This window comes from Lonchura striata, chromosome 3, assembly GCF_050655825.1.
Source record: "Lonchura striata isolate lonStrDom1 chromosome 3, ASM5065582v1, whole genome shotgun sequence".
Classification (NCBI taxonomy): domain Eukaryota; kingdom Metazoa; phylum Chordata; class Aves; order Passeriformes; family Estrildidae; genus Lonchura; species Lonchura striata.
Window position 1 is genome coordinate 1,621,853 of NC_140705.1, and position 22,351 is coordinate 1,644,203.

The 22,351-nt window shown below is 55.8% G+C and overlaps 2 protein-coding genes across 10 annotated transcripts in view; one reads left to right on the forward strand and one right to left on the reverse strand.

The window, feature by feature from the left end:
• The window catches only part of TRIM35 (tripartite motif containing 35), a 41,201-nt gene extending 36,463 nt beyond the window's left edge, over positions 1-4,738 (reverse strand). Inside the window, exons 1-2 of the mRNA XM_085574282.1 lie at positions 4,148-4,738; positions 1,521-1,614 (exon numbers count right to left, since the gene is read on the reverse strand). Of these exons, the coding sequence (XP_085430408.1) occupies positions 1,521-1,614; positions 4,148-4,713 (660 nt within the window). The 5' untranslated portion in view covers positions 4,714-4,738. The remainder of the gene's footprint in view (positions 1-1,520; positions 1,615-4,147) is intronic.
• A 1,840-nt stretch (positions 4,739-6,578) lies between these two features.
• Positions 6,579-22,351, forward strand: part of PTK2B (protein tyrosine kinase 2 beta) — a 74,340-nt gene continuing 58,567 nt past the window's right edge. Inside the window, exon 1 of one of the 9 annotated variants that reach the window (XM_085574273.1) lies at positions 6,579-6,939. In XM_085574273.1, the coding sequence (XP_085430399.1) occupies positions 6,687-6,939 (253 nt within the window). In that variant the 5' untranslated portion in view covers positions 6,579-6,686. Of the gene's footprint in view, positions 6,940-7,722; positions 7,908-10,032; positions 11,327-19,444; positions 19,583-21,177; positions 21,248-22,351 lie in introns of those variants that run through there. The other 8 variants (XM_085574278.1, XM_085574277.1, XM_085574271.1 and 5 more) reach the window with 8 other exon arrangements.

Below are 22,351 nucleotides of genomic sequence, written 5' to 3' on the forward strand. Positions count from 1 at the left end.
TTCTCTCCCGGTTTTTGGCCCAAAAAGGAGGAAAACCAGGGATAAGGATGGATCCAAGAGAAGATTCCCATCGGATCTGAAGGATCCCTCTCAAATCCCGGTCCTTGGGAATTTCTCTCCCGGTTTTTGGCCCAAAAAGGAGGAAAACCAGGGATAAGGATGGATCCAAGAGGAGATTCCCATTGGATCTGAAGGATCCCTCTCAAATCCCGGTCCTTGGGAATTTCTCTCCCGGTTTTTGGCCCAAAAAGGAGGAAAACGTGGGATAAGGATGGATCCAAGAGGAGATTCCCATCGGATCTCAGGGATCTGGCCCAAATTCCCAATCTGGCGTTTCTCTCCCGGTTTTTTGTCCCACCAAGGCGACACCAAGGAGGAAACCGTGGAAAAAGGATGGATCCAAGAGGAAATTCCCATTGGATCCCAAATCCCAGTCCTGCGGAGTTTTTCTCCTGGATTTTTGTCCCACCAAGGATCAAAACATGGAACAAGGATGGATCCAAGAGGAAATTCCAATCAGATCCCAAGGATCCAGCCCCAGTCCCAGTCCTTGGGAATTTCTCTCTGGGTTTTGGCCCAAAAAGGTGGAAAACCAGGGATAAGGATGGATCCAAGAAGAAATTCCCATCGGATCCCAACAATCCTGCTCAAATCCCGGTGCTTGGGAATTTCTCTCCCAGTTTTTGGCCCAAAAAGGAGGAAAATGTGGGATAAGGATGGATCCAAGAGGAGATTCCCATCAGATCCGAAGGATCCCTCTCAAATCCCGGTCCTTGGGAATTTCTCTCCCAGTTTTTGGCCCAAAAAGGAGGAAAATGTGGGATAAGGATGGATCCAGGAGGAGATTCCCATCGGATCTCAGGGATCTGGCCCAAATTCCCAATCTGGCGTTTCTCTCCCGGTTTTTTGTCCCACCAAGAAGGAAACCATGGAAGAAGGAAGGATCCAAGAGGAAATTTCTATTGGATCCCAAATCCCATCCTGGGGAGTTTTTCTCCTGGTTTTTGGCCCAAAAGGGAGGAAAATGTGGGATAAGGATGGATCCAAGAGGAGATTCCCATCGGATCTGAAGGATCCCTCTCAAATCCCGGTCCTTGGGAATTTCTCTCCCGGTTTTTGGCCCGAAAGGGAGGAAAATGTGGGATAAGGATGGATCCAAGAGGAGATTCCCATCGGATCTGAAGGATCCCTCTCAAATCCCGGTCCTTTGGAATTTCTCTCCCGGTTTTTGGCCCAAAAAGGAGGAAAACCAGGGATAAGGATGGATCCAGGAGGAGATTCCCATTGGATCTGAAAGATCCCTCTCAAATCCCGGTCCTTGGGAATTTCTCTCCCGGTTTTTGGCCCGAAAGGGAGGAAAACGTGGGATAAGGATGGATCCAAGAGGAGATTCCCATCGGATCTGAAGGATCCCTCTCAAATCCCGGTGCTTGGGAATTTCTCTCCCGATTTTTGGCCCAAAAAGGAGGAAAACGTGGGATAAGGATGGATCCAAGAGGAGATTCCCGATCCTTCCTCACCTTCTCGGTCTCCTCGATCAGCCTCAGGCTCTTCCTCTCCTCTTCCTCCTCCTCCTCCTCCTCCTCCTGCTCCACCTTCTCGCCGAGGGCTTCCCTGGGCGGAAAACAGGGAAAAGTTGGAATATCTCGTTAATATTCAACAATAATATTATTATTTATAACGATTTTATACGTAAAATTAATAAAGAATTAAAAAGCATAGAAATGGAAACATAAAATTTAATAGAAGCATAAAACTTAATAAAATTGATAAATATAAAACTTGATAGGTTAATAAAAAAACTTAATAAAAAGTTAATTTTAAAAAGTTAATAAAAACCTTAATTGAAGCTGAATGAAAATGAAATTTAAAAATTAATAAAAAGGTGAATTATTAAATATAATCTTTATATTAAAAATCATATATATAATATAATATAATATAATATAATATAATATAATATAATATAATATAATATAATAATATATAATATAATATAATATAATAATATATAAAAATATAATATATAATAATATATAATAATATATAATAATATATAATAATATATAATAATATATTATATAATAATATACAGCATAATATAATTCCATCGCACTTGGATATTCCAGTGGGATCAATCCCAGGTGGGATCGGGAAGGGATTTGGGATGATCCTGATGGGATCCTTACCGCTCGGGATATTCCCACAGCCTGGGATTGGGATTGGGATGGATCCTGAGCCTTTGGGATTGGGATGGATACCAAGACTTTGGGATTGGGATGGATCCTGAACCTTTGGGATGGATCCTGAGCTCTGGGAATGGATTTGGGATGGATCCTGAGCTCTGGGATTGGGATTGGGATGGATCCTGAGCTCTGGGATTGGGATTGGGGTGGATCCTGAGCCTTTGGGATTGGGATTGGGATGGATCCTGAGCCTTTGGGATTGGGATGGATACCAAGACTTTGGGATTGGGATTGGGATGGATCCCGAGCCTTTGGGATGGATCCTGAGCCTTTGGGATTGGGATTGGGATGGATCCTGAGCCTTTGGTATTGGGATGGATCCCGAGCCTTTGGGATGGATCTGAGCTCTGGGAATGGATTTGGGATGGATCCTGAGCTCTGGGATTGGGATTGGGGTGGATCCCGAGCCTTTGGGATTGGGATTGATGGATCCTGAGCCTGGGATTGGGATGGATCCTGAGCCTTTGGGATTGGGATGGATACCAAGACTTTGGGATGGATCCTGAGCTCTGGGAATGGATTTGGGATGGATCCTGAGCTCCGGGATTGGGATTGGGATGGATCCTGAGCCTTTGGGATTGGGATGGATCCTGAACCTTTGGGATGGATCCTGAGCTCTGGGAATGGATTTGGGATGGATCCTGAGCCTTTGGGATTGGGATTGATGGATCCTGAGCCTGGGATTGGGATGGATCCTGAGCCTTTGGGATTGGGATGGATCCTGAGCCTTTGGGATGGATCCTGAGCTCTGGGAATGGATTTGGGATGGATCCTGAGCTCTGGGATTGGGATTGGGGTGGATCCTGAGCCTTTGGGATTGGGATTGGGATTGGGATGGATCCTGAGCCTGGGATTGGGATGGATCCCAAGCCTTTGGGATTGGGATGGATCCTGAGCCTTTGGGATTGGGATTGGGATTGGGATTGGGATGGATCCTGAGCCCAGGATTTGGTTTGGGATGGGTTTGGAGCTTGGATTTGGGTTTGCAGTGGATCCTGAACCTTTGGGATGGATCCTGAGCCTGGGAATGGGTTTGGGATGGATCCTCAGACTGGGATTGGTTTTGGGATGGATCCTGAGACTTTGGGATGGAACCTGAGCCTTTGGGATTGAGATTGGCATGGAACCTGAACTTTGGGATTGGGTTTGGGATGGGTCCTGAGCCTTTGGGTGGATCCTGAGCCTGGGATTGGGTTTGGGATTGGGATGGATCCTGAGCCCAGGATTTGGTTTGGGATGGGTTTGGAGCCTGGATTTGGGATTGGGATGGATCCTGAGCTCTGGGAATGGGATTGGGATGGATCCTGAGCTTTTGGGTGGATCCTGAGCCTGGGATTGGGTTTGGGATGGGTTTGGAGCCTGGATTTGGGTTTGGAGTGGATCCTGAGCCTTTGGGATAGATCCTGAGCCTTTGGGATTGGGTTTGGGATTAGGATGGATCCTGAGCCCAGGATTTGGTTTGGGATGGGTTTGGAGCTTGGATTTGGGATTGGGATGGATCCTGAACCTTTGGGATGGATCCTGAGCTCTGGGATTGGGATGGATCCTGAGCCTTTGGGATTGGGATTGGGATGGATCCCGAGCCTTTGGGATGGATCCTGAGCTCTGGGAATGGATTTGGGATGGATCCTGAGCTCTGGGATTGGGATGGATACCAAGACTTTGGGATTGGGATTGGGATTGGGATGGATCCTGAGCCCTGGGACAGGTTTGGGACAGATCCCAAGCCCCGGTTCCGGTTGTGAGCCCCGGTTCCGGTAATCCCGAGTTTGGGGTCAGCCCCTGACCCCCGGCCCCGTCCCAGTTTGGGGCGGGCCCCCCCCAGCACCACCCCCGCTGTGGGAAACCGGGAACATTCCTCTGGAAAACCGGGAACGGGGAATGGCCCCGCCGCTCCTCACCGGCGCCGGGCATCGATGCGGTGGCGGCGGGCGGCGATTCGCTGCTGGCGCTCCCAGTCCGCGCCGGGACCGGGATCGGAACCGGGATCGGTACCGGGAACAGCACCGGGATCGGCACCGGGGTCGGTACCGGGAAAAGCTTTAGGATCGGCACCGGGATCGGCACCGGTACCTGGATGCGCACCGGGCTCAGCACCGGGACGGGGTTCGGTACCGGGACCGGGCTCAGCACCGGGACGGGGATCGGTACCGGGACCGGGCTCAGCACCGGGATCGGCACCGGGACCGGGCTCAGCACCGGGATCGGTACCGGGACCGGGCTCAGCACCGGGACGGGGATCGGTACCGGGACCGGGCTCAGCACCGGGATCGGCACCGGGACCGGGCTCAGCACCGGGACGGGGATCGGCACCGGGACCGGGCTCAGCACCGGGATCGGCACCGGGACCGGGCTCAGCACCGGGATCCGGTTTGGGAGGGGCTTTCGGATCGAGCTGAGGCTCGGGCCCGAGCTCCGCCTGCTCCGGGCTCGGGCCCGGGCCCGCCCCGTCCTCCCCGGGCTCCATGAGCACACCTGAGCGCAGGTGCGCTCCCGCGTCTGCGCATGCGCGCCTCCCGTTGCCCCGGCAACGGACGATGCGCAGCGCTCACTGCGCATGCGCACAGCGCCCAGCGTCGCTCGTTGCTAAGCGACGCCGCGGCATCCCCTGAGCGCTGCTGCGCATGCGCGGTGGCGCTTCCCGTTGCTTGGCAACGGCGGGAGCATCATGGCCCCACCCCCCCCACCACCGCTCCCAAATTTCCCAAAATTTCCCGGCGTTTTTCCGCGGGAAGCAGCGGGGAAAAAAAGGACCGGGAGAGCTCCTGCCGCTGCTTCCCGCAGGGATCCGGGAGAGGGGTTGGAATGAGGGGAGGGGCCGGGCTGGAATTCCCAGAGAATCCCTGGGAGTGTCCCAGGAAACGTTGGAGCAGCCTGGGATTGGGATTGGAATGGGATGGGAATGAAGCTCCATGGATCCCATCCCAAACCGTTCCGGGGTTCTGGGATCGAGGACACTCAGGATCCATCCCGAGGGATTTTTATGGAATTTGGGGATGGAAAAGGGAAGGGAGACTCTTCCTGGAGTCCCGAATTCCCAGTGAAACCCCTGGATCCTGAAATTCTTTCTTCAGGAGAAGTCGGGATGGGGATGGATCCAATGCCAGGCTGGGAGAGCTGGGAATTGAGGGAATTCCCTGGGAAATTCCTGGGAAAGAGGTGCTTGGGTGGGATCTTGGGCAGGAATTCCCGGCGGGGCTGGAATTCCCAGAGAATCCCCGGATCCCTGGCAGTGTCCCAGAAAAGGTTGGAGCATCCCAGGATCGTGGCATTGAAGGTCCTTGGATCCCATCCCAAATCATTCTAGGATCAAGGACTCTCAAGATCCATCCCGAGGGATTTTTATGGAATTTGGGGATGGAAAAGGGAAGGGAGACCCTTCCCAGAGTCCGGAATTTCCAGTGGAACCCCTGGATCCCGAAATTCCTTCCTGGAGAGGAATCGGGATGGGGATGGATCCAATCCCAGGCTGGGAGAGCCGGGAATGTTCCCCTGGATCGGGGAAGGATCCAGGGAATCCTTGGAGCCTTTTCCAGAGGGAAAGGAGAGCTGGAATTTGGGGAAGGGCTGGAGGGGCAGGAGCCAGGGAATGGAATTCCCAGTGGGAAAGGGGAGCTTGGGATTTTGGGATCTTGGGCAGGAATTCCCGGCTGGGCTGGAATTCCCAAAGAATCCCTGGCATCATCCCATAACAGGGATCCCGCTCCCAATTCCCGGGATTTGCTTTCCCGGCCTCTCCCCATCCTTCTCCCTGCGGCCGAGCTGCAGAATCCCGGGAATTCCGTGGATTCCATGGAGAGCAGAGGCCCCGAACTCTCCAGGCTCAGCATTCCCGGGCCTCTCCCGCCTCCCCCGGGATGTGGGATCGCCTGTTGCCATGGGGTTGCCATGGAATTCGGATCCGCAGTTTCCATGGAAATCTCCGGAGGTTGGGAATGGGATGGGGGTGGGTGGGGGGGGGAGGGGGTGAGGCCCTGCCAGGATTCCCGGGATGGCTCCACATGGGAAAAAAATTCCCGGCCTTTCCGACCTCTGCTTCCCGCAAATCCTCCTCTTCTCCCCTTCCTGGAGATCCCGGGGAAAAGGGGAATTCTCTTTTCCAGGGAATTCCGCAGCCCCGGTGGGGCTGGTTTGGGGGTCAAGGAGCGGGAATATTCCATGGGATGGTTTGTGGAAAATCCTGCTGGATTTTGGGATATCCCGACCACTTTGGCATCCAAATGATTCCCTTCCAGGAATCCTGAGATGGGAAAAACGTGGAAAATCCGGGAATTCTGGCCTGATCCATCCAACCAAATCCCTTTCCCAACCCCGATCCCAAAGGATGAGGAAAACCGGGACGATCCCATGAGCTGACCCCATCCATCCCCCCCTCCTTCCCGCTGTTTTCCACGATTTTCCCACCGCCTAAAACCCATCCCGGAATTCTCCGCGGGAATCATGGAATTGCGGAACGGGGGAAGCCCCGAATTCCTTGGAATGCTGCGGGAGGCCGGGATGGGGAGGTGGGCGAGGGAATTTTTCCCAGCTCCAGCTTTTCCAGGCGGAAGATGGCAGGCAGATCCCGCGGCATTCCCGGCAGCGGGAGCAGCTCCCTCCGAGCCTCTGGAAGCGCCTCCAGCTTCTCCCGATCCCAAATCCCGGCCGGATCCTCGGGAGCTCCTTCCCTGCTCCGGCATTCCCTCGGGAACAAGTGAGTGGGTCCGCATTGATTTAATTACATTTTAATTTTAATTCTAATTTTAGTCTTAATTTCAATGTTAATTTTATAATTTTAATTTTAATTTTAATTTTAATTTTTGAATTTTAATTTTAATTTTTTAATTTTGATTTTGATTTTTTAATTTTAAGTTTGATTTTTTTAATTTCTTAATTTTATTTTTAATTTTTTAATGTTAATTTCAAATTTTAATTTTTTTAATTTTAAATTTTAATTCTAATGTTAAATTTTACTTTTAATTTTAATTATGATTTTAATTTTAATTTTAATTTTAATCTTAATTTTAATTTTAATTTTAATCTTAATTTTAATTTTTTAATTTTAATTTTAATCTTAATTTTAATTTTTTAATTTTAATTTTAATTTTAATTTTAATTTTAATTTTAAATTTTAATTTCAATTTTAATTCTAATTTTTATTTTTATTTTTATTTTTATTTTTATTTTTATTTTTATTTTTATTTTTATTTTTATTTTTATTTTTATTTTTATTAATTTTAATTTTTATTTTTTAAATTTAAATTTAAATTTAAATTTAAATTTAAATTTAAATTTTAATTTAAATTTTAATCTTAATTTTAATCTTAATCTTAACCTTAATTTTAATCTTAATCTTAATTTTAATTTCAATTTAAATATTATTTTAATTTAATTTTAATCTTAATTTTTCAAACTTTAATTTCAATTGAAATAAAACTCCCGCGAGCCGCAATTCCAAGCGCCGCTCCCTGGCGACGACGGGAACAAATCCCGGCGGGTTTTCATTCCCACCTCTCCGTGCCAATGGGAAAAAAAAAAAAAAATGGGAAAAATTGGGAAGCGGGAGAGGAGGAGGAGGGGGCAGCGCTGCGGATTCCCGGGAGCCGCTCCCGGAGCGGCGGGATCGCCTCTGGAAAAGCGGGAGCATGGGATGGCGCAGCCGCCTCCGGAGCCGCTTCTCCTGTGAGTGCTCGGGAAAAGCGGGAATGAGGCAGGGATTGGGATCGGGGCTGGAATTCCAGCAGGGATTGGGATCGGGGCTGGAATTCCAGCAGGGATTGGGGATCGGGGCTGGAATTCCAGCAGGGATTGGGATCGGGGCTGGAATTCCAGCAGGGATTGGGGATCGGAGCTGGAATTCCAGCAGGGATTGGGGATCGGGGCTGGAATTCCAGCAGGGATTTGGGATCGGGGCTGGAATTCCAGCGGCAGGGATCGGGATCGGGGCTGGAATTCCAGCAGGGATTGGGGAGCGGGGCTGGAATTCCAGCAGGGATTTGGGATCGGGGCTGGAATTCCAGCGCCGTCCTCGGGATAAGCGGGAATGAGGCAGGGATTGGGATCGGGGCTGGAATTCCAGCAGGGATTGGGATCGGGGCTGGAATTCCAGCAGGGATTGGGAGCGGGGCTGGAATTCCAGCAGGGATTTGGGATCGGGGCTGGAATTCCAGCAGGGATTGGGATCGGGATCGGGGCTGGAATTCCAGCAGGGATTGGGATCGGGGCTGGAATTCCAGCAGGGATTGGGATCGGGGCTGGAATTCCAGCAGGGATTTGGGATCGGGGCTGGAATTCCAGCAGGGATTTGGGATCGGGGCTGGAATTCCAGCGGCAGGGATTTGGGATCGGGGCTGGAATTCCAGCGGTGTTTTCCTCCCCAAACCTGCGTGGGCGATCGGGATGAGGGGCTGGGAAAAGGATCCCGGGGGAGCGGGACGGGCGCAACTCGGCCGAGATTCCCGCAGGGAATTTTCGGGATCTGGGGGGGTGGATCCCCCCAAACCCCCCCCCAACACCGGGAGATTCCCGGCGGCCCTGAGGATCCAGGAGTCCCGCCTGGAGCGGGAGCGCGGGAATTGCGCGGGAGAGATCGGGAACGGCCGGGAATGGGGATCCAGGGATCCACCGGGGGGGATCCGCTGAGGAAGATCCATGGGGGGATCCATGGGGAGGATCCAGTGATGGATCCATGGAGGGATCCATGGAAGGATCCGTGGGAGGGATCCACGGAGGGATCCACGGGGGGAATCCATGGATGGATCCAGAGAAGGATCCATGGAGGGATCCACAGAGGGATCCACAGGATGATGGATCCACAGGGGATCCACTGAGTGACCCACCGGGGATCCATTGAGAAATCCATGGGGAGGGGGTGGGTCCATTGAGGGATCCACGGGAGGGATCCATGGAGGGATCCACAGAAGGATCCATGGGAGGGATCCACAGAGGGATCCACAGGATGGATCCACGGGGGATCCACTGAGTGACCCACCGGGGATCCATTGAGAAATCCATGGGGGAGGGGGTGGATCCATGGAGGGATCCACGGGAGGGATCCACAGAAGGGATCCACAGAAGGGATCCACGGGGGGAATCCATGGATGGATCCATGGGATGGATCCACGGGAGGGATCCACTGAGTGATCCACGGGAGGAATCCATGGGACGGATCCACAGGGGGATCAGCGGGAGGGATCAACGGAGAGATCCGCGGAGGGATCCATTGAGGGATCCACGAGGGGATCCATTGAGGGATCCACGAGGGGATCCATTGAGGGATCCACGGGGGATCCGCAGGAGGGATCCACAGAGGGATCCATGGAGGGATCCATGGGAGGATCCACAAGAGTGATCAATGAGGGGATCCATGGAGGGATCAATGGGGGGATCCATGGGGATCCACAGAGGGATCTGCCACCATCCCAGAGAAAGGGATCTCCTCAGGATCCCGGGATTCCTGCGCCTCATCCTGTTGGGAAAAAGGATTCGGCGTCCCTAAAAGCGAAATCTAGGCGGGTGATCCGGGATTGGGAATTCCAGAGGAGGGGATGACGGAATTCCCTGCGGGTTTCAGGGAATGGGGGAGCCCCGCATCCCTTGGGATTCCTTCCCGTCTCCAGCTGGGACAACCTGGAGCGGGGAAAATTTGGGAGCAGCGGGGAAGGAGAAGGAGCTGAGGGAAGGGGGAGGAGTGGAAACGGGAATGGGAATGGGAACGGGAATGGGAATGGGAATGGGAATGGGGATGGGAACGGGAACGGGAATGGGAATGGGAATGGGAATGGGAATGGGGATGGGAACGGGAATGGGAATGGGAATGGGAATGGGAATGGGAATGGGAATAGGGATGGGAATGGGAATGGGAATGGGAATGGGGATGGGAATGGGAATGGGAATGGGAATGGGAATGGGAATGGGAATGGGAATGGGAACAGGGATGGGAATGAGCCGGGTGTCCTTGGACACCACTGTGGCCTGCAGCTCCACGGGAATTCCCAGCTGGAATTTCATGCAGTGCTCACCCCCACTCATTTCCTCATTCCCATTTGGAATTCTCCCATTCCCATTTGGAATTCTCCCATTCCCCCTGGGAATTCCCAGCTCATCCCAGGATCGCAGCCGCCCCCAAACTGTGGGATCAGGGGCTGCCCACTGCTCCCCATCCTCCCCTTCCCGCTTTTCCTCCCGGCATTCCCAACGTTCCGTGAACCACTCTGGGATCAGGATGTGGATCCAGGATTTGGATCAGGATCGGGATTGGGATCGGGATCAGGATCGGGATTGGGATTGGGATTGGGATTGGGATTGGGATTGGGATCGGGATTGGGATCGGGATCGGGATTGGGATTGGGATTGGGATTGGGATTGGGATTGGGATTGGGATCGGGATCAGGATCGGGATTGTGGTGAAGGATTCTTGGAGCAGAATTCCCAGGATCCAGGGATGCCAGGAGCGGGAAGGACCCTCTGGGGGAGGAAAGGGGCTGCAGCTCCACAGGAATTCCCACCTGGAATTTCGGGACGAGCTCACCCCCGTCATTTCCCCATTCCCCCTGGGAATTCCCAGCTCATCCCGGGATCGCAGCTCCCCATCCTCCCCTTCCCGCTTTTCCTCCCGGCATTCCCACAACTTGGAACCACTCCGGGATGGGGGGGGGGGACTCGTCCTGCGGGCAGAATTCCCAGGATCCCGGGGATGGATCCCGGGGATGGATCCCGGGATCGGGAAGGCGCCGCCGCTTCCCGGGGGAGTGGCGGCGCCCCGGGACCGCCTCCCGCTCCTTCCCCTTTCCCCCTTCCTGCCCCGGCTCCTTCCGCGCTCCGGGAGCGGCTCCGGCTTTTCCCGGGAATCCGGCCCGGGGGGATTCCCTGGGATCCGCGCCCCAATTCCCGGCTGATTCCCGGAGTTTTGCCGCTTCCCGCTTTTCCATCCCCGCCTTTCTGGAAGGGATTCCAGCGCTTCCCGCGGGATCCGATCCCACCGGGAGCCGATCCCGCCGGGAGCCGGGAGCCGATCCCGCCGGGAGCCGGGATCCGATCCCACCGGGAGCCGGGATCCGATCCCGCCGGGAGCCAGCAGGACACGGGGATCCTGCGGCAAGGTGAGAGCCGCTTCCCAAATTCGGGAAACACCGGGAAGAGCCGAGGGAATGGGAGCAGGATTTAGTTGGGAAGGGCGCTCACCATCCCTGTCCCAACATTCCGGGAAAACCGGGATGAGCTCCCCGGGGGGAAGGTGAAGGTGGAAGTTCGGGAATTTGGGAATACCAGAGGCGAGGATGGGGAATTCCATGGGATTTTTGCTGGAATCAAGGTTTTCCCGGCGCTGGGGCGGTTCTGGAAGTGGGAATTGGGAACGGGGTGGGTTTGTTGGGATTTGGTGCATCCAGGGATTCCGTGATTCCCTCGGGATCCACGAGGATGATCCCGCTGTCGGATCACTGGGATCGGGATTGGGATCCCAACCGCGGAATCTCCTGGGGGTGTTGGAAGCGGCTGGGAATGTCCCAAGGAAAGGGAACATCCAGGGAATGTCTGACCAGGAATCGGGAAGGATTTGGGAATCTCGGAGGTGAGAAATTCCGGGAGCAGGATGCGAATCCCGACCTCCAGAAAATCCAGCCCCGAGCTTTTCCAAGGGTTGGGAATGCAGCACCAGAATCCTTTGGCTTTTTTTTCCTGGCGGATGGAGCTGGAAATCTGGGAATTTTTCCATGGTTCCTCCACCGATGGAGGGGTAAAACCTGGGAAAAGCACCCGGAAAAATCCCACAGGGATAAAAGGAAGTTTTCCCGAGGAAAATCCCACAGATTTGGCTGCGTTTGCCCTCGGGAGGGACCCCGGGAAGGACCTTGGGAAGGATCCTGGAAAGGATCCGGGGAAGTTTCCTGGGAAGGATCCCAGGAAGGGCAGGGATGGATCCTGGGAAGGACGGGGATGGATCCCAGAAAATATCCCGGGAAAGATCCCGGAAATGATCCCAGGAAGGGCAGGGATGGATCCTGGGAAGGACGGGGATGGATCCCAGAAAATATCCCGGGAAAGATCCCGGAAATGATCCCAGGAAGGGCAGGGATGGATCCTGGGAAGGATGGGGATGGATCCCAGGAAATATCCCGGGAAAGATCCCGGAAATGATCCCAGGAAGGGCAGGGATGGATCCTGGGAAGGATCCCGGGAAGGATCCCAGGAAAAGATCCTGGAAAGGACAAGGATGGATCCTGGGAAGGAGGAGGGTGGATCCCAGGGAGGACAGGGATGGATCCCGGGAAATATCCCAGGAAAGATCCCGGAAATGATCCCAGGAAGGGCAGGGATGGATCCTGAAAAGGATCCTGGGAAGGATCCCAGGAAGGATGGGGATGGATCCTGGAAAAGATCCCAGAAAGGATGGGGAAGGATCCTGGGAAGGATCCCAGGAAGGATCCCAAAAAAGATCCTGAAATGGATGGGGATGGATCCCAGGGAGGATCCCAGGGAGGATCCCAGGGAGGACAGGGATGGATCCCAGGGAGGATCCCAGGGAGGATCCCAGAAAGGATCCCAGGAAGGGCAGGGATGGATCCTGGAAAGGATCCTGAGAAGGATCCCAGGAAGGATGGGAAAGGATCCTGGGAAGGATCCCGGGAAGGATCCCAAAAAAGATCCTGAAATGGATGGGGATGGATGCCGGGAAGGATCCCAGGGAGGATCCCGGGGAGGACAGGGATGGATCCCAGGGAGGATCCCAGGGAGGATCCCAGGGAGGATCCCAGAAAGGATCCCAGGAAGGGCAGGGATGGATCCTGGAAAGGATCCTGAGAAGGATCCCAGGAAGGATCCCAAAAAAGATCCTGAAATGGATGGGGATGGATGCTGGGAAGGATCCCAGGGAGGATCCCGGGGAGGATCCCAGGGATGGATCCCAGGGATGGATCCCAGGGATGGATCCCAGGGAGGATCCCAGGAAAGATCCCAGGGAGGATCCCAGGGAGGATCCCAGGGAGGATCCCGGCAAGGCTGGGCCCGCCAGGATCACGGAGAGGCCGCTGGAGGAAGCGTCAGGAAAAAGGGAACAGGAAGCGGCCAAGGCTCCCGCCAGCCCCCGGGAAACCGCGGAAAGCTCCGGAGCTGGGGCCCAAAGCGGCCAAAAAATCCCGTCCGTCAAAATCCCGGGATCCGACGGGAAAATCCCGGGATCTGACAAGGAAATCCTGGGATCTGACGGGAAAATCCCGGGATTTGACAGGAAAATCCTGGGATCTGAAGGGAAAATCCCAGGATCTGATGGGAAAACCCTGAGATCTGACGGGAAAATCCCAGGATCTGTCAGGAAAATCCTGGGATCCAATGGGAAAATCCCAGGATCTGACAGGGAAATCCCAGGATCTGACAGGAAAATCCCAGGATCTGACAGGAAAATCCTGGGATCCGATGGGAAAATCCTGAGATTTGATGGGAAAATCCCAGGATCTGTCAGGAAAATCCTGGGATCCAATGGGAAAATCCCAGGATCTGACAGGGAAATCCCAGGATCTGACAGGAAAATCCCAGGATCTGACAGGAAAATCCTGGGATCCGATGGGAAAATCCTGAGATTTGATGGGAAAATCCCAGGATCTGATGGGAAAATCCCAGGATCTGATGGGAAAATCCTGGAATGTGAAAGGAAAATCCCAGGATCTGATGGGAAAATCCCAGGATCTGATGGGAAAATCCTGGAATGTGAAAGGAAAATCCCAGGATCTGATGGGAAAATCCCAGGATCTGATGGGAAAATCCTGGGATCCAATGGGAAAATCCCAGGATCTGACAGGGAAATCCCAGGAGCTGATGAGAAAATCCTGGGATATGAAGGGAAAACCCTGGGATGTCACAGGAATGGGATTTTAGGTAATAATAAAAAAAAAGGGATTTCTTTGGTTAAGGGATTGATGTGGGAATGATGGGAAAATGGGAATGATGGATCCGTGGGAATGATGGGAATAGGAAAATGAGGGATATGTGGGAATGAAGGGAAAATGGGAATGGTGGGAATATGGGAATGATGGGAATAGGGAATGATGGACAAGTGGGAATTATGGGAATGTGGGAATGATAGGTGGGAGTGATGGACAGGTGGGAATTCATGGATCATCCAAGATTTGGGAATTTGTCACCTCGGCAGAACCTTGGGAACTCAATCCCAGGTCAGCACAGGCTGGAAAATGAATTCCCAAATTTTTCCAGGATCATTTTTGGGCAGGGAACAGGCGGAGTGGGGCCAGGTGGGAATTCCTTCTTTTCTGGCCTGAAAGATTTCGGGATTTGGGATTTTCCCAAGCCTGGGGATGCTTTGGGATGTCTTTTCCCAGGATCACTCCCAGCTGGAGCAGCCGGAATGGCCAAAATGTCCATGGGGATGGGGATAAGAGGGAATAATTCGGAAAATTGGGAAAAATTCCCTGAAATTTGGGGATTTTCCCTGTGGGGAGGATCCGGCAGCCCTCCCCTCCCTCGATCCCATGGAATTCCTGGGATCCCATGGAATTCCTGGGATTGGCTGCAGGGCTGGGAATGACAAGGCCGGGATCAGACAGCCGCAGCTCCAGAGGTTTTATGGATCGGGAATCACGATCCCAACAGCCACAAAAACCCAAAGTGGGATCGAGGATCATCCCGGAAGATTCCATCCCGGAATTCCAGGAATGCCTGGAGAGCTTTTCCTTCCCGGGTGCTTGGGCCCGATCCCATCTCGGCTTGGGAACAGCGGGAATATCGGGAACGCAGAGTTCCTTCCCTGTTCTCCCTGATCCTGAGTCATTCCCGTGCGTGGGATCCCGGCAGCGCTCCCGGCCGGGGGCGGATTCCCGGGAAAAGGTCAGATTCCCGGGAAGCTGCTCCCGCTGGGGATGAGGGGGAAAGAAGGGAAAGAGGGAAAAACGGGATGGAGGGAAAAGTGGGGAGCTGGAGGAGATGGGATACAGGGAAAATGGGATGGAGGGAAAATGGGAATATGGGAAAATGGGATAAAAGAGAGATGGGATACAGGGAAAAATGGGATAAAAGAGAGATGGGATCCAGGGAAAATGGGATACAGGGAAAATGGGATAAAAGAGAGATGGGATGCAGGGAAAAATTGGATAAAAGAGAGATGGGATGCAGGGAAAAATGGGATCCAGGGAAAATGGGATAAAAGAGAGATGGGATCCAGGGAAAAATGGGATCCAGGGAAAAATGGGATAAAAGAGAGATGGGATGCAGGGAAAAATGGGATACAAGGGGAGGTGGGAAATTGGGAAAATGGGAAGCAGAGGAGATGGGATCCAGGGAAAAATGGGATGCAGGTGGTGGTGGGATTCAGGGAAAATGGGATGGAGGGAAAAGTGGGGAGCTGGAGGAGATGGGATACAGGGAAAATGGGAATATGGGAAAATGGGATAAAAGAGAGATGGGATGCAGGGAAAAATGGGATGCAGTTGGTGGTGGGATTCAGGGAAAATGGGATGGAGGGAAAAATGGGATGCAGGTGGTGGTGGGATACAGGGAAAATGGGATGGAGGGAAAAATGGGATGCAGGTGGTGGTGGGATTCAGGGAAAATGGGATGGAGGGAAAAGTGGGAAGCTGGAGGAGATGGGATACAGGGAAAATGGGATGGTGGGAAAATGGGAATATAGGAAAATGGGATAAAAGAGAGATGGGATGCAGGGAAAAATGGGATACAAGGGGAGGTGGGAAACTGGGAAAATGGGAAGCAGAAAAGATGGGATCCAGGGAAAAATGGGATAAAAGAGAGATGGGATGCAGGAAAAATGGGATGCAAGTGGGAATGTGAAGCAGGGAAAATGGGACATAGCGAGAGGTGGGAAATTGGGAAAATGGGATGCAGGAGAAGATGGGATGCAGGGAAAATGGGATGCAGGACTAAATGGGATTTGGGGAAAATGGGATGGAGGTGGAAATGGGAATCAGGGAGAGACGGGATACAGGCGGGGCTGGGAAGGAGGGGATATGGGAAGCAGGGAAAATGGGAAGCATGGAATACGGGGAAAGTGGGAAAAAAGGAAAATGGGATTGAGGTGGTGGTGGGAAACAGGGAAAATGGGAAGCAGAGAAAATGGGATGCATGGAAAATCGGGGAGCTGGGATACACGGGAAGATGGAAAACTGGGAAAACGGGAGAGGTGGAAATGGGAAACTGGGAAAACTGGGATACAGGGGAAATGGGAAGCAGAGGAGATGGGATACAGGGAAAATGGGAAGCAGGTGGTGATGGAATGTGGGAAGGCGTGGGATACTGGGAAGCTGGGATGTGGGAAGCAATGGGATCCAGGGAAGTTGGGATTTGAGAATTTGGGAATTTGGGACCTGGGTCTCTGCCCAGCCTTGCTCCCAGCCCCACCCACTCCGATGTTTTCCCACTCTGGAAAAGGTGGAATAACAGCCGGGAGTGGGGAATAACCCCACAGCACGATGGGCAGGAACCCAACGGGATCTGGGAAATCCTGGGAATGTTTTCAGCTGCCTTGGGGATTTCCTTGGAATGGGAAAGAAATTTGGGGATCCCTTAGGAGAAGCGGGGAAGGGGATGGATCCAATGCCAGGCTGGGAGAGCTGGGAATGTTCCCCTGGATCAGGGAAGGATCCAGGGAATCCTTGGAGCCTTTTCCAGAGGGAAAGGAGAGCTGGAATTTGGGGAAGGGCTGGAGCGGCAGGAACCAGGGAATGGAATTCCCAGTGGGAAAGGGGAGCTTGGGATTTTGGGATCTTGGGCAGGAATTCCTGGCAGAGCTGGAATTCCCAGAGAATCCCTGGATCCCTGGCAGTTTCCAAGGGTGGATTTGGATTCCCCCTGGGATCATGGGAAGTGTCCCTGGGATGGTATTGAAGCTCCATGGATCCCATCCCAAACCATTCTGGAATTCTGGGATCGAGGACACTCAGGATCCATCCCGAGGGATTTTTATGGAATTTGGGGATGGAAAAGGGAAAAGAGACCCTTCCTAGAGTCCCGAATTCCCAGTGAAACCCCTGGATCCTGAAATTCCTTCTCAAGGAGGAGATGAGTGCTGAGTCCTGGTTCTGGTCCTGGTTTTGGTTCCAGTACCGGTGTTGGGTCCTGGTTCTGATCCTGATACCAGTGTTGGGTGCTGGGTCCTGGTTCTTGGTCCTGGTTCTGGTCCTGATACCGGTGTTGGGTGCTGGGTCCTGGTTCTGGTCCTGGTTCTGGTCCTGATACCGGTGTTGGGTGCTGGGTCCTGGTTCTGGTCCTGGTTCTGGTCCTGATACCAGTGTTGGGTGATGGGTCTCGGTTCTGGTCCTGGTTCTGGTCCTGATACCGGTGTTGGGTGCTGGGTCCTGGTTCTGGTCCTGGTTCTGGTCCCGATACCAGTGTTGGGTGATGGGTCCTGGTTCTGGTCCTGGTTCTGGTCCTGATACCAGTGTTGGGTGATGGGTCTCGGTTCTGGTCCCGATACCAGTGTTGGGTGCTGGGTCCTGGTTCTGGTCCTGATACCGGTGTTGGGTGCTGGGTTCCACTTCTTGGTCCTGGTTCTGGTCCGGATACCAGTGTTGGGTGCTGGGTCCCAGTTCTGGTCCTGATACTGGTGTTGGGTGCTGGATCCTGGTTCTGGTCCTGGTTCTGGTTCTGGTTCCGGTTCTGGTTCCAGGGTTGGTGTTGGGTGCTGAGTGTCCAGTTCTGGGTCCTGGATCCCAGTGCTGGGTTCTGGATCCCAGTGCTGGGTTCTGGATCCCAGTGCTGGGTTCTGGATCCCAGTGATGGGTTCTGGATCCCAGTGCTGGGTCCTGGTCCCGGTTCTGGTCCCGGTTCTGGTCCCAGCGCCATGTTTGGGTTCTGGGTGCCGGTGCCATCTTCAACGCGGGTGTTTGGGAGCCGTTGCCGGTTCCGGGTGCTGGGTGTCACTCCCGGTTCTGGGTCCTGGTGCCGGTCCCAGTGTCATTGTTGGCTGCTGGTTCCGGTTCTGGTGCCATTGTTGGGTGCTGGGTCCTGATGCCGGTGCTGGTTCTGGTCCTGGTGCTGACTGTTGGGTGCTGGGTCCCGGTGCCGGTTCCGGTTCTGGGTGCCAGCGTTGGGTGCTGGTGTCAGCGCAGGTTCTGGTCCCGGTGTCCCTGTTGGGTGCTGGGTTCTGGTCCCGGTGCCGGTGTCCCTGTTGGGTGCTGGGTTCTGGTCCCGGTGTCCCTGTTGGGTGCTGGGTTCTGGTTCTGGTCCCGGTGTCCCTGTTGGGTGCTGGGTTCTGGTTCTGGTCCCGGTGTCCCTGTTGGGTGCTGGGCTCTGGTTCTGGTCCCGGTGTCCCAGTTGGGTGCTGGGTTCTGGTTCTGGTCCCGGTGCCCCTGTTGGGTGCTGGGTTCTGGTTCTGGTCCCGGTGTCCCTGTTGGGTGCTGGGCTCTGGTTCTGGTCCCGGTGTCCCAGTTGGGTGCTGGGTTCTGGTTCTGGTTCCGGTGTCCCTGTTGGGTGCTGGGTTCTGGTTCTGGTTCCGGTGTCCCTGTTGGGTGCTGGGTTTTGGTTCCGGTGCTGGTTCTGGTGCTGGTCCCGGTGTCCCTGTTGGGTTCTGGTTCTGGTTCTGGTGTCCCTGTCGGGTGCTGGTTCTGGTGCTGGGTTCTGGATCCTGTTCCTGGGGCCAGGTCCTGGTGCTGGTTCCGGTGCCGGGTGCCGTGTTCTGGGTCTCAGTTCCAGTCCCGGTACCGGGTCCCGGTGCCGGTACTGGTTGCTGGGTTCTGGGTCTCAGTTCCAGTCCCGGTACCGGGTCCCGGTTCTGGGTACTGTGTTTTGGGTCCCGGTACCAGTCCCGGTGCCGAGGGCCGGGTCCCGAGTCCCGGTACCGGTCCCGGTCCCGGTGCCGGTTCCGGTGCCGGGTGCCGTGTTCTGTGTCTCAGTTCCAGTCCCGGTGCCGGTCCCGAGTCCCGGTCCCGGTGCCGGTCCCGGTTCCGGTGCCGCCGCGGGTCCCTCTGCGCACCCGTGCCAGTCAGAGCAGGAAGCGCCGCCAGCGCGGCGACAGCGGCGACAGCGGGGCCACCCGGGACCACCCGGGACCACCCGGGACCGCACCGGGACCACAACCGGGACCACACCGGGACCACACCGGGACCAGCCGGGACCAGCCGGGACCACCCGGTACCACCCGGGACCACCCGGGACCACCCGGGACTACACCGGGACCACCCGGGACCACACCGGGACCAGCCGGGACCAGCCGGGACCACCCGGGACCACACCGGGACCACCCGGGACCAGCCGGGACCACCCGGGACCAGCCGGGACCACCCGGGACCACACCGGGACCGCACCGGGACCGCACCGGGACCACACCGGGACCGCACCGGGACCGCACCGGGACCACACCGGGACCACCGGCAGCAGCCGCGGACGGCGACCCCTCGGTAAGCGCCGCTCGCCTCCATCCCGGGAATCGGCATCCCACCGGGAATCGGCATCCCGCCGGGAACCCGCCCGGCACCGGGCCCGCCCCGCTCACCTGGCGGGGCGCGGATCCCGGTAAAACTGATCCCGGAGAATTCCCGCCGGGAATTCCGAGCGGCGGCGGGGGGACGGGGTTGTCGGTGCCGCCACCTCGCTGCGGGGCCGGGCTCGGCGGCACCGGGCGGGCGCCGCGGGCCACCGGGGGCGACTTCCTGGTGCGGGAGGGGGCCCGGGGGACGCCAGAACCCAGCACCGGCACCGGAACCGGGACTGGAACGGGAACTGAGACCCAAAACCCAGCACCCAGTACCGGAACCGGGACCGGGACGGGAACTGAGACCCTGAACCCGGTACTGCAACCGGGACCCGGTACCGGGACTGGAACTGAGACCCAGAACCCGGCACCGGAACCGGGACCCGGTACCGGGACTGGAACTGAGACCCAGAACCCAGCACCCGGCACCGGGACCCGGTACCGGGACTGGAACTGAGATCCAGATCCCGGCACCCAGTACCGGAACCGGGACCGGGACGGGAACTGAGACCCTGAACCCAGCACCAGAACTGGGACCCGGTACCGGGACTGGAACTGAGACCCGGGACCCAGCACAGGCACTGGGACCCGGTACCGGGACTGGAACTGAGACCCAGAACCCAGCACCCAGTACTGGGACCCGGTACCGGGACTGGAACTGAGACCCAGAACCCAGCACCCAGTACTGGGACCCGGTACCGGGACTGGAACTGAGACCCAGATCCCAGCACCGGAACCGGGACCCGGTACCGGGACTGGAACTGAGACCTGGGACCCAGCACCGCAACCGGGACCCGGTACCGGGACTGGAACTGAGACCCAGCACCCAGTACCGGGACCCGGTACCGGGACTGGAACTGAGACCCTGAAACCAGCACCCAGTACCGGGACCGGGACCCGGTACCGGGACTGGAACTGAGACCCAGCACCCAGCACCGGAACCGGGACCCGGTACCGGGACTGGAACTGAGACCCACAACCCAGCACCCTGTACCGGGACCGGGACCCGGTACCGGGACTGGAACTGAGACCCAGATCCCAGCACCCAGTACCGGGACTGGAACTAAGACCCAGAACCCAGTACCGGGACCCGGTCCCGGGTCTGGAACTGAGACCCAGGACCCAGCACCGGCACCGGTACCGGGACTGGAATTGAGACCCAGAACCCAGCACCGGAACCAGGACCCGGTACCGGGACTGGAACTGAGACGCAGCACCCAGCACCGCAACCGGGACCCGGTACCGGGACTGGAATTGAGACCCAGAACCCAGCACCGGAACTGGGACCCGGTACCGGGACTGGAATTGAGATCCAGAACCCAGCACCCAGTACTGGAACCGGGACCCGGTACCAGGACTGGAACTGAGACCCTGATCCCAGCACCCAGTACCGGGACCCGGTACCGGGACTGGAACTGAGACCCAGATCCCAGAACCCAGTACCGGAACCGGAACCGGGACTGGAACTGAGACCCGGGACCCAGCACCGGAACCGGCCCCGGGGCGGGGGCAGGGTGCTGGCGGCGGTTTCGTTTCCTCAGTTTCCCCGCGGTTGCGTCACGCGGGGCCGTGAGGCCGCGGCGGAGCGGAGGTGACACCTGGGGGGGGTTGGGGACAAAAAGGGGGGTGGGGATGTCGCCAGGGGCGGTTTGGGAATGGTGGGAGAGTTTGGGATGGGAAGGTGGGAAGGACGGGATTGTCCCTCGTGTCCCTTGCGGGGTTTGAGGGGACATTGAGGTCCCTGGGTGGGCCTGGGTGTCCCTGGGTGTCCCTGGGTGTCCCCTGGGTGTCCCTGGGTGTCCCTGGGTGTCCCTTGGTGTCCCTGGATGTCCCTGGGTGTCCCTGGATGTCCCCTGGGTGTCCCTGGATGTCCCTGGATGTCCCTGGATGTCCCTGGGTGTCCCTGGGTGTCCCTGGGTGTCCCTCGGTGTCCCCTGGGTGTCCCTGGGTGTTCCTGGCTGTCCCTGGGTGTCCCTGGGTGTCCCTGGATGTCCCCGGGTGTCCCTGGATGTCCCTGGATGTTCCTGGATGTTCCTGGATGTCCCTGGGTGTCCCTGGATGTTCCTGGCTGTCCCCTGGGTGTCCCTGGATGTCCCTGGGTGTCCCTGGGTGTCCCTTGGTGTCCCTGGATGTCCCTGGGTGTCCCTGGATGTTCCTGGATGTCCCTGGGTGTCCCTGGGTGTCCCTGGATGTCCCTGGATGTCCCTGGGTGTCCCTGGATGTCCCCTGGATGTCCCCGAGTGTCCCCGGGTGTCCCTGGGTGTCCCTGGATGTTCCTGGCTGTCCCTGGGTGTCCCTGGATGTTCCTGGATGTCCCTGGGTGTCCCCTGGGTGTCCCTGGTTGTTCCTGGATGTCCCTGGATGTCCCCGGGTGTCCCTCAGTGTCCCTGGGTGTCCCTGGATTTGGGGTCATTCCCACCTGGAATGGGGCTGGGAATGAGAGAAAAGTGGTGAGGGGAAAAAATCCCCACCCCATAAATGGAATATTTTCATCTCACAATCCCAAAAAATCATCCCCGGGTCTGGATTTGGGGTCATTCCTACCTGGGAATGAGGAAAAAGTGAGGGAAGAAAAGAAAAACCAACCCATAAATGGAATATTTTTATCCCACATTCCCTAAAAATCATCCTCAGGGCTGGATTTGGGGTCATGCCCACCTGGAATGGGGCTGGGAATGAGAGAAAAGTGGAGGTG